Consider the following 12,497-nt stretch of genomic DNA (forward strand, 5'->3'; position numbering starts at 1 on the left):
AGCCAATACCTAGACAGACAGGTATCTGTACACCGTATACATTGATACATACATGCCATTCGTTCTATCCTTTCTGATACCTCTGAGAAAGTAGAATTTTAAATAGCAGATTGCTTCACTAAATATTGGCTTAAAAAATCTACAGACAAATTTGAGAACAGTACTGAAAAGGGCACTAGATTGTCATTTTCCTGAGTGACTAAGGCAAGTACCTCTCTGGAACTTCCTGAGGGCAACGGCGACAGGGTTAAATAGAAAATAAGGGATCCTCCGAATGGAAAAGGGGGGATGAAGAAGAGGCGGGGGAGGGGTGCCCCCACTCCGGGCGGAGCCCCGCGCACGCTACCTTCTACTGTGCAGCTGGATTCTGGTCCAGTACAGAGGCTTCATGGGCCGGCAGGGCTCTACGGGCTGCTTCCTGCTCCCTCTGTCCTGGCTCATCCCCAATCCAAACCAGCCGGTGGGCAGCGGCGGGGGGAGAAACCCGCACGCGTGTGGTGCTGGTAAAGTGCTGCCCCCGGCTTGTGGGGGCCCGGGGCCAGGGAGCAGCGCAGGTGGCGGTGGGGCTGCGGGGATGCCAGTTCCAGGACCGGGAGGGGGAGCTGGAGCAGGTGGGATACTCACACCTGGCAAAGGGGGAGGTGGGGGAACCCCAAGTCCAGGAAGAGGAGGAGGAGGAGGTATTCCCACCCCAGGAAGAGGAGGGGGAGGAGGTATTCCCACCCCAGGAAGAGGAGGGGGAGGAGGTATTCCCACCCCAGGAAGAGGAGGGGGAGGGGGTATTCCCACCCCAGGGAGAGGTGGGGGAGGGGGTATTCCCACCCCAGGGAGAGGTGGGGGAGGGGGTATTCCCACCCCAGGAAGAGGTGGGGGAGGAGGTATTCCCACCCCAGGAAGAGGTGGGGGAGGGGGTATTCCCACCCCAGGGAGAGGTGGGGGAGGGGGTATTCCCACCCCAGGGAGAGGTGGGGGAGGGGGTATTCCCACCCCAGGAAGAGGAGGGGGAGGAGGTATTCCCACCCCAGGAAGAGGAGGGGGAGGGGGTATTCCCACCCCAGGAAGAGGTGGGGGAGGGGGTATTCCCACCCCAGGAAGAGGTGGGGGAGGGGGTATTCCCACCCCAGGAAGAGGTGGGGGAGGGGGTATTCCCACCCCAGGAAGAGGTGGGGGAGGGGGTATTCCCACCCCAGGAAGAGGAGGGGGAGGGGGTATTCCCACTCCAGGAAGAGGAGGGGGAGGAGGTATTTCTTCACCAGGCAAAGGTGGGGGAGGGGGCGGCAGCATTTGCGTACTAGGCATAGAAGGAGGTGTACTGGGTGGGGGAGGGGAGGGAGCCCCCGTGCCCACACCGAAGGTGGAGCCGGAAGACGCTGTGCAAGGCAGAGGTGGTGGGGGCGGGATGCTGAGGCTGTGTCCCGAGGGCGATGCCACAGACGGCTCATGGCTGGTGTCCAACTCAGTCTGAAGGGAAGGCTGGGAAGACTGTGGCCGGGCCTGGCCTGGCCCCTCAGCCCAGGGCAGGGGTGGAGGCGGTGGAGGCTGCCCCGGCTGATGGGCGTCCAGCTGCACTATCTGCCGCGGAGACACCAGCAGGGAAATCTCTGAGCAGAATTTTGTCTGAGGTCCGGACGGTGAGGGGCCCTCTGGCAGTGTCGTGGCAGGAGGCCGCGCGGGTGGCCCGCCCTCCTCGGTCGGGGACGTCTGGATGGACTTGGCCTGGAAAATCCTCTGGTGCCGGCCAGGCTCTTCTCCTAACCTGAGAGCTGCAAGACAGACATCGTCCGAGGGTGCCTCTCCGTTCCGAACCCCAAGACGGCCGCCGGCCACCTCCGCGTCCATGACAGGGCACTGCTTCTCCAGTTCAGCTATTTTGGTCCTCAGGTCCTCAATGGTCTGCTCCAGCTGCTGAATCACAGTGGCCTGTCCCTCAGATCCAATGTCTGCAACTTCCTGAGGGCAACAAAGACATAGTTAAATAGAAAGTAAGGAATACTCCAAAAAAACGGACGGCATTAAGCAAAAAATGGATTTAAATATTGTAGATATCCCTATGGGCACGAGCATACACCTTATGCACACGTTTCAGGCCCTGGATGTCACGTTGACGCTGATTTTCACGTTTTGCCTAAGGCAATGTATGGGCCACCCTCATGTCTAAATGGTTCAAGTAACCCTTGTTGTTGAAAGAAATTAAAAAGAAACCTAGTTTACTTCTTAAATAATTGTTTGTTGTGGTTATTTCTTTGAGCAGGGACAACTTAGAGAATATATGGCGTGCTTTCCCAAGCGATGTATTGAAATACTTTATATATTTGTATAGACATTAGTGAAAAATAGCGACCCAGCCAGGGAACATCAGGGAGGCAGCTAATGCCATGATATAGGACATCTTTTATAAAAAGATGGTCAACTTTTGTAGTATTTGAGAACGTCATCAGTTTCCTCTTGACCATTCTGAAGGTTTCAGAGAGAGAACTGTTTTTCTAGAGATAATTATTAGAGACAGAAAACATGGAGAGCTAGTAGGGGGTGAGACAAGCTGCTTGTTACATAGTCCTGACTGCAGAGAGAACAAAACTCCATGTGCTAAAATCTTTATTCCTCTCCACGGCTCTATCTTTACCTGCAAAACCCCAGCCCGCAATCAAGGTGACCATCCTCCTTGTCCATCCCAGGGAAAGAGCAATGAAGCTCATGTCAAATCCGAACTGCCTGCCTAGCCCAGCGGTCGGCCCACTCATTCGTCCACAGAGCCAAATACCAACAGGACAACGACTGAAATTTCTTTTGAGAGCCAAATTTTCTAAACTTAGACTCTGTAGGTAGGTACACTGTAATTCACTGAATTAGGGTCCTCCTAAGGCGTAGGAAGAGCCACACCCAAGGGGCCAAAGAGCCGCCTGTGGCTCGCGAGCCGCAGTTTGCCGGCCACAGGCCTCGCCTATCAAGGAGGGCTGGCCGTCCATTCTTCCAGAGCAGCCAGCTGGACACAGGGCTTCTGCTTCTGAAGGCAGCTAAGAGCCTTCAAAGAATCTTATCTGGCCTTCCTTATCCGGGGCTATCAGCACCAAGTCACCGCCGCCAGGACGCTGTCTGTAGAACTCTCTAGAGAGCCTTGCTTGTCAGCAGGAAGAGCTGATTTCTACACGGGTTATATAGAATTTTTTCCAGAGGTTTATTAAAAAAAAAAAAAAAACTTCCATGGTCAATAGGATGGGAGAAAAATGCTGTCTGTTCTCTGGCCATTTCAGCAAACATCCTCCCCTCCTCTCAGGGCCCACCCACAGACAAGCCCAGATTTCATCTCGAAGCGTCTGCCAGGCGCTCTGCTGTCCATGGAAAGACCTGGGTTTGGGAGCCTGCGCCCTGGTGTCCTGGGCCTGGTACTTAATCTCCCATCCCTTCAGGGAACAACTCGACAAGAGGCCCATCAGCTCCTCAGAGCATTCCACACGAGAGAAATGGACTGCTGCTCTCTCTTCTACACTTTTCGGAAAGACTCTCACGGCGTTTCCAGGAACTGTGTGCGTCTCCCCAAGGCTAATGTCTCTCACGATTAAAAATTAAAATGAATGCATTTCTAAGAGGGAAAAAAAAAGTGTCTTCGTAATTTTGGACAGAATGGATCTAATGGGTACATCCTTACAAATGCAGGAAACAGGCATCTATTATGGAGCGTCAACACAGAATGTAATATACTTTACAGGTTGCCAATTTCAATACGATTTGTACTTAAAAGTATTATTTCAAACGTCTAAACCATTCTAAGTGGTAGAGGCTGCCATCTGTGCTGGCTGGACACTATGTGCAATCGGTCGGCCAACATTCCTCCATTCCCGTATAATCTTATACGTGGGTGGTGATGGCTAGTTCTCACAAATTGTTTACACATTCGCATGTCACAGAATGCAAGTTGCCATGAAAAAATAAAATGTTCACCCCAAATATTTCTCTAAATACAAGATTATCTGATTCCTAGAAAAAAAAGGAAAACATTAGCATAACGTTAAGGCTAAAACTGTCAAAAAGGAAGCCAAGATACACTCAAAGAAAGCTTTTGCCAAAAACTTAACTTGTTTGTCTTTGAAACTTTATTATTTTATGTCAGCAAGGTCCTTTCAGAGACTAGAATATCAAAGCCACTTACTGGTAAGTTAACACTGCGGCCATTTACTTTGTAAATGCTAGTGAGATGTGTAATTAATTTTTCTCGTTAATTATATGAAAGTTATATTCAGATTGTCAAGTTCTGGTAAATTCTAAGGCTACATGACTGGCATTCTAGGACGCATGACTAGCAATCATAGCACATCTTTTTTAAAATATTTTTTATTTATTTCAGAGAGGAAGGGAGAGGGAGAGAGAGAGACAGAAACATCCATGAGGAGAGAGAATCATGGGTCAGCTGCCTCCTGCACACCCCGCACTGGGGATCGAGTCTGCACCCTGGAGCCAAAGAATAAAAAACTGACTTGAAAGGCAGTCCTATTTCAGTTTTATAAAATCATTCTTTAGACTGATTTTCAGAGCATGTTACTTGATATTAAAACAATCAGTATACAGCCCTGGCTGGTGTTTCTCAGTGGATAGAGTGCCGGCCTATGGACTCAAAGGTTCCGAGTTCGATTCTGGTCAAGGGCACATGCCTGGGTTGTGGGCTTGATCCCCCAGTAGGGGGCGTTCGGGAGGCAGCCGATCCATGATTCTCTCTCATCACTGATGTTTCTGTCTCTCTCTCTCTCCCTCTCCCTTCCTCTCTGAAATCAATAAAAAATAAACCAATGGGTAAACTGAGGTCCTGAGAATGCAGTTTCGCTTCCCAGCTTCCTCGTTCCAGGGGCCACAGCGAAGCCCGGGGAGGCAGGGCTAGCAGCTGCATTTGCTTTAAGCATCAGACTCCCTGGCAACACCACCGGCTCCCCCCCAGCCCCCCCCCATACTCCCCCTTACACCCCCACCCCCATAGCTAAGAAAAGGCTTCGTGAGTCGTGGTTTTTCTAGGGATATGGAGCTCTCTCTGCATTATTAACTCCAGGGAGAGCGCACAAGTCACAACTCATCCCATAACTCCCGGGGAGCTCGGAGGGCGAGCACAGGTGCCTGCGTGCACAGCGGGACAGGAACGCAGAGATGCTCTGGGCTCGGCCCGACCCGGCAGGTCCTGCATCCCCAGCATCACCGCGCAGAGGTGCGCAGGCCCCCGGGAGGGACCAGAAAACGCCTTCCTTCCCGAAGCCCAGCGCTGAACACCGCCCCTCCCCTCCCTTCCCCTCCCCTCCCCTCCCTTCCCCTCCCCTCCCCTCCCTTCCCCTCCCATCCCCTCCCTTCCCCTCCCATCCCCTCCCTTCCCCTCCCCTTCCCTCCCCGCTCCCCCAGGGGTCAGTTACAGAGATGCAGACCTGCCATCTAGTGACCGAGGAGGGAAGGGCAAGGAGAGTGACAGGAAAAAGAAAAGGACTTTTTAAAAAAAAAAAAAAAAAAAAAAGAGGAGTGAAGCGCTAAGGTGAGTAACATGGACACGAGTGGGCCCACCGACGTTAAGAGTCAAAGTGAAGACCGAAACCGGTTTGGCTCAGTGGATAGAGCGTCGGCCTGCGGACTGAAAGGTCCTGGGTTCGATTCCGGTCAAGGGCATGTACCTGGGTTGCGGGCACATCCCCAGTGGGGGATGTGCAGGAGGCGGCTGATCGATGTTTCTCTCTCATCGATGTTTCTGACTATCTCTCTCCCTTCCTCTCTGAAAAAATTCAACAAAGTGAAGACGTCCAGGGCAGCTCAGCGGTCTCTATGCCTCTCAAACCTGCCTTGACGCCTGATCCTTATAAATGGCATGGTGTTGGGTGACTGGTTTTTTGTTGTTGTTGCGCCCTTGCCGGCAGGCTCAGTGGTTAGAGCATCCGCCCCCACACTGAAGGGTCATGGGTTGGATGACCAGTGAAGGGCAGGTACCTGGGTTGCAGGTTCGATCCCAGGGAGGCAACCGATCAATGTGTTTTTTTCACCTCTCTCTCTCTCTCTCTCTCTCTCTCTCTCTCTCTCTCCTTGTCCCTCCCCCTCCCTTCCTTCCACTTTCTCTAAAAATCCATGGGAAAAATATCCTCAATGGCCCACAAATGTTTTCCTCTCCATTAGTTAATTACGTTTTCCAGCTCCCTAGCCCCTTCAGCGACCACAGGAAGAGTAGGTGTGACATTTAAATCAATCGTTTTCACCCTTGGGTTTCTGAGCCGTAACGCCCGATGTGTTGAACTCACTCAGCTCACCGAGTGTTCTGCTTAGGACAGTATATTTTACCATGGTGGACAGCGCGAGGAAAACAGAAAACCACTACCATTTTATGCGCGTGGATATATAGGTTACATTACGACAGCTGGGATCGTGATACAGACAGCGCTGTCGCACGTGCTTTATCGCAATCGATAAGACAGACGACTTTTTGTCCGAGTTTTCATCAGCGTTATCATATCCAACAAAGAACTCAGGAAGCTATGCCTCGGGAATAAGAATTTGGGGAAAAATCCAATATAGAATCTCAAATCACAATTTAGTTGGGCCTCCAGAAAAATTGTTTGAGCTGGAAAGACAATGAGAGAATATTTTTGAAGGCACTATTTTCCTCACTTATTTCCTAACTGTATTTCTTTACCTCTTTTTATCTTGCTTCGCCTTAGTCACTATTGGCTAATCACTAGAAGATCAATTAAATGGCCATCGGCTGAGTCACCACACGTCTCCAAGGGCCCAGCCTCATGTAGGTCTCCGCTCTGACGAAAACACGCTGGGAAACCCCGTTTGACGACGCTCTTTTAAGAATGTCTTTACTCTGAGGATAATGACCAACCTAATGACGTTTTTTGAAAGCACAGTGAATTATAAATCGAAGTTCCTGACCCGGGTTATATCCTCATTTCTCCTCCAGGGGGCGCACAACTACCATGTATGAGGCAGGGCTGCTTCTTTTCAAAAGGGAAATCGTTCTACGCTTGGGAAATCCTCAAAAATCACCAAAGTCTATAACTTCACAGAGAACAACACTGTGTCCCAAGTAGCCCAGGTATGTGTACACACTAAGTAGGGCTAGAGCTACGCCTAGAACCCAGTCTGTCTTCTTATTTTCTACTAGACCACACTCGAGAGAAGACACTCATCTCACTTCTTCATTCCTCAGTAATTGCTAGCGCTAAGTTATTTTCAAAAGCATAGTTGGGAGAATGTATAAATAAATTTTTAGCGCAGCTGGTGTGGCTCAGTGGTGGAGCTTCAACCTAGGAACCAGGAGGTCACGGTTCGATTCCCGGTCAGGGCACAGGCCCGGGTTGTGGGCTCCATCCCCAGGGTGGGGCGTGCAGGAGGCAGCCGATCGATGATGCTCTCTCATCGTTGATTGTTTCTATCTCTCCCTCTCCCTTCCTCTCTGAGATCAATAAAAAAATATATTTAATTAAAAAAAAAAAAAGATCTTACCTGATGAACAGCATCTGAGCAATTTTTCAGAGTTTCCAAAACAGCAGGCTGCGTTTCTGGGTTGGAAAGGAAGAAAGCAATCAATCTACTATAGATCCAATTTTCCCCTTTCTTCGATCAGAAAATAAAACTAAGTAAAATCTATCTGTAACCATCGGTAGCCAAAACACCCAGCTTATCTTCTGATTATACTTTTGTATTCTGAGTACAGGACCGCTTTTCCGTGGATAAGACACATGTATTCTGACCGACACTCACACCATCGTTCCTTTTAAAACTGGGTTAGTTAGGCCTACGCCCTCTTGACACGTCAATCGTAGTGACTTTTCTCAAGTGCTGGTGTCTATTTTGGGCCAGAAAATACCTGCTGAGCCACTCACTTCTTAGCTGGCTCACTTCGCTGAAGTCCGCACAACGCGCCTTCAGAACATTCCAGGCCTACCTGGCTCGGCGTCCTGGGCCCCGGGCGCTTCATCGGGGGCGTCGGGGGGTGACCACGCAGACGGGGCTCGCCTGGGAAACCGCCCTTCCGTGTAGTCCAGGGAGTGTGTGGGGGGCTGGCTAACGGCAGCCCAGGTGTAAAGCTGATCTTGCTAGATTTAAAAAATGAAAATGAACATGTGAAAGCTATTCGTTCAACCACTGAAGAAGTGACATCCATGTGGCTGATGTTACAACATCATTCCTAACCTAAGTGTGCATGTGGGAAGCACGTATGCAGGGGTGGGCATTCGTAGGTTTACGGTTGTGCATAGATAAAACACAGAGTTTATGCTTGGATTATTATTTATTCACTAGAGGCCCGTTGCACGAAATTCATGCAAGGGGCTCAGCCCTCGCGGCCCCAGCTTCATGGGGAAGGTTGTCTGGAGGGTCGTTCCGCTGGTCGGCCGTCCGGTCTAATTAGCATATTACCCTTTTACTGTTATAGATTATTGTATCGTTTATTTGTGTTACAACTGTAGACCTACTTTCGCCCACCCTGTAAATATCTGCATCTGTATAAGACATGAAAAGAGCATTTTATCCAGTCCAATGTAGATTCATCACACACCTTCCTTCACACACTCATTTCATTTTCTTAACAATGCTTGCCTCCATCTCTTTTCTTTAAAAATATATTTTATTGATTTTTTACAGAGAGGAAGGGAGAGGGATAGAGAGTTAGAAACATCGATGAGAGAGAAACATTGATCAGCTGCCCCCTGTACACTCCCTACTGGGGATGTGCCCGCAACCCAGGTACATGCCCTTGACCGGAATTAAACCCGGGACCCTTCAATCCGCAGGCCGACGCTCTATCCACTGAGCCAAACCGGCCAGGCTCCATCTCTTTTTTTTTTTACAGAAAAATCTACGGTTTCCTTGAACGTGGAGATGCCACGTGGCCTGCAGGGAATGATAAAATCAGAGAATCCAGGCAGGAGGACTCCCTGGACACGCATCCCTAATCCATGGGAAGATGATGTCCCTTTAAAACCTGTTTAGTACTTGAGGCGCCAGCCTAGGACAGGCTGACTGTGGGCATCACAGGCCAGAACAGCCTCCTTGCACGGACACAAAAGGCCAGGAAACCCCACTTATCTTGGGTCCAGGTTGGGACGTGTGTGGGAGGAAAACCATAAAAAAATGAATGAACCTGCCCGACCGGTGTGGCTCAGTGGTTGAGCGTCAACCTGTGAACCAGGAGGTCTTGGTTCACCGATTCCTGGTGAGGGCACATGCCTGGGGTGATAAACAGAAGAACCTTTTACCCTTTCCGACATCACCGATGGACCTGGAAAGTATTACGCTAAGTGAAACAAGCCAGGCGGAGAAAGACGAGTACCATATGATTTCACTTATATGTGGAATCTAACGGGCAGACTCAACTAACAAAACAGAAACAGACTCGTAGATACAGAGAACAGACTAACAGCTCCCAGAGGGGAGGGGGGCTGGGTGAGAAAGGTAAAGGGATTAAGAAAAAAAAAAAAAAAAACATGCTCTAACCGGTTTGCTCAGTGGATAGAGCATCGCCCTGCGGACTCAAGGGTCCCAGGTTCGATTCCGGTCAAGGGCATGTACCTTGGCTGTGGGCACATCCCCAGTAGGGAGTGTGCAGGAGGCAGCTGATCGATGTTTCTGTCTCATCGATGTTTCTAACTCTCTATCCCTCTCCCTTCCTCTCTGTAAAAAATCAATAAAATATATTATATATTTTTTAAAAAGCTTTTTAAAAAAAACCACTCATAGACAGATAACAGAGTGGTGATTGCCAGAGGAAGGGGGTGGAGGTGGGAGAGGGTAAAGGGAGGACAAGTGGTAACAGAGGGAAACGTGATTTGGGGTGGTGGACGCACAGCGCCGTGTGCAGACGATGTAGTATGGAACTGCACCCCCGAGACGTGATTGTGTTGACCAATGTCACCCCAACATATCCAATACAACAATTAAAATTAATAATTAATTCGCTAAAGATAAAAACTATTACAATGAATTTGGCGAGGCTGAAATTTTAAACTATCTTGCGGCCGCTCTGTAAACTTGGAATGGAGCACTACGTCTTTTGTGAACTCCCTTGCCATCCGTTGAAGTCACCAGCAGAGGGCAGAGCGAAACATTTCATCCTTCGATCCCTGGGCATGAATGAGGAGAAATGACAAAAAAGAGGCTGAGTTCTATTTCTGACTGAAATTCAGCACCTCAGTTGCTATATTTGCGGATATGCTGAGCTGAGAGGCGTGCGAAGAGGGAAATGTCAACCCAATATGCTCCTTGGGAAAAAAATGTGAGAATAAAAGTCAACCTGCAATTGAATAACTTACTGTAGAAGAAATGCTTAGAATCAACAGGATAAAGAAATGGAATAATGTAACATTCTTAGTGTATGCACAACACCTGATGTACAATTAAATAAGTAAACGGCTTACAAATAAATTCAGAAATACTTGGCGTATATGGCAAGAGTAGATGTCAAAACATCTGTAAAAATGAATCTACAGAAATAATTTTGTCTATATCCACATGTGCATTCATAGTAACTCCTTAATCTATAATGCATACCCAATAGACAAGGTTATTGAAAAAACTTTAATTTTTCTATAGGGTTATTGGAAACTTTGATTTTATTCTGTCTTCATTTTCTCTAACACCAATGTTCCACAACCCCCTGTACTTCAAAAGTATATTTCAAAAGAACATGCTTATAAATATATAAAGGAAGAAGCAAAAGGAAGAAAAATCCCTGGCGATTTTTACCTGGTGTTACAACATCATATAGGATTAAATTTAATATTTTTTTAGGATAAGTTTCATTCGGTTATATTTCCAGGTCTGAATATCTGCCTTTTCTATTTCTCAAAGTTTTTTTCAAACAAGAACAATGAAAGAGTTCAACAGAGAGAGTTCCTGTAAGAAATTAAAGGAAGGTAACATTAGTCCCACTGTAGATTCTGTTAACTACCTGGACCAAATCTCTCTCTCTCTTCTCTCTACTCTCTCTCTCTCTCTCTCTCTCCCATAGCAGCTTCTCAATTACACACAAAAAGTGAACCAAAGGCTTAATGAGCAGCCGAGGGAAAACATTCCATCATTAGGCTTAGTTCTAGCACAGCAGTGGAGCTACAAACTCTTGAGAATTCAAAGACAGGACTTCCTTGGAGTTCAAGAAAAAGGCCACGGACAGCTCCCACATCTAAGCCACAACTAACACCCACAGAACACGTTCTCTAGAGCCAGGCTGCCCCAAACCTCGCTGATCAAACATCCCTGCATCCAGGGTCCAACCTCACACCCAGTCCATCCGACTCTGACACTGGAGACCAAGAATTAGTAAGAATTCTGGGAAGCTCCCCTGGTAGCAAAATCAGGGGGGAGAGAGAAACATGAGACGAAGCCACAGACGAAGCCAGGAGGTGGCCAGCGGAGGGCCTCCTGGGCCGTGCGTGAAGCTGGGGTGCTATCCTAATATCCTAATGACCACCCTTTTCGCGGGGAAGGACAGGGAGAGGGTGAGAATGGAACCCCCAGGCTGCTAAGGGGGCCACCGCATGGGCCCCGACTTTGGATGAAGGTGGCTCACCACGAAGTGATGGCAGGGTCTGGATGTGTCTGGATGTGTCTGGATGCGCCTTTGCATCAACAGGATTCAGTGAGAGATGGAAGAAAAGACGCAAGCTCTGGAGTCAGCCTTCCTGGGTTGGAATCCCATGCCTGCTGCTTACAAAACTATTTTTAAAATCATTTTCTTTAAGGCCCCAGCTGGTTTGGCTCAGTGGATAGAGCGCCAGCCTTTGGACTGAAGGGTCCCAGGTTCGATTCCGGTCAGGGCCACAGGCCCGGGTTGCGCCGATCGATCCCCAGTGTGGGGCGTGCAGGAGGCAGCTGATCCATGATTCTCTCATCATTGATGTTTCTCTCTTTCTCTCCCTCTCCCTTCCTCTCTGAAATCAATAAAAATATAGTTAAATATTTTTATTTATTTATTTTTATTTTGAGAGAGAGAGGAAGGAAGAGGGAGACGGAGAAACCTCCATCGGCTGCCTCCTACCTGCCTGCTTCTGGGGATCAAGCCTGCAACCCGGGCGTTTGCTCTGACCAGGAATTCAACCAGCAACCTCTCCGTTCATAGGAAGACCAACTGGGCCACGTGGGCCAGGGCTCACAGAACCATATGAGGGGCAGGTTGCCCTCTCCTGGGCTCAGCTTTCACATCAGAAAGCGATCTGACCTTCACCTTACGTCAGGCAGCAGTCCACTCACCTGGCTACACTCTCCACCACGTCATCACCAAAACCCACTTTACCTGTCAAGGAAAATACATGTCGGCATCCTCTCTCAACCTTCTCCTCCTCCGGACTTGCAAGTCCTCCCTCCCCTGCTTTCCACCACCCACGCCCTCTGGTCTGGTCTTCTAACTTGTAGCCAGCCCTTTCCTCCACTCCCAAACCAACATCCTCAACTCTCACCCTCACTAACCATCACGACGCACCCACCTGGCCAGCCGGCCTGGCTTAGTGGTTGAGCATCGACCTAGGAACCAGGAGGTCACG

At 49.1% G+C, this 12,497-nt stretch overlaps 1 protein-coding gene across 1 annotated transcript in view; it reads right to left on the bottom strand.

Annotated features, from left to right (window-relative positions):
• FMN2 (formin 2) overlaps positions 1 to 12,497 on the bottom strand; it is a 126,799-nt gene that overhangs the window by 92,090 nt on the left and 22,212 nt on the right. The window contains exons 3-5 of the mRNA XM_059677745.1: positions 7,907 to 8,057; positions 7,465 to 7,520; positions 347 to 1,950 (exon numbers count right to left, since the gene is read on the bottom strand). Of these exons, the coding sequence (XP_059533728.1) occupies positions 347 to 1,950; positions 7,465 to 7,520; positions 7,907 to 8,057 (1,811 nt within the window). The remainder of the gene's footprint in view (positions 1 to 346; positions 1,951 to 7,464; positions 7,521 to 7,906; positions 8,058 to 12,497) is intronic.

Source organism: Myotis daubentonii, chromosome 20 (assembly GCF_963259705.1).
Source record: "Myotis daubentonii chromosome 20, mMyoDau2.1, whole genome shotgun sequence".
Lineage (NCBI taxonomy): Eukaryota > Metazoa > Chordata > Mammalia > Chiroptera > Vespertilionidae > Myotis > Myotis daubentonii.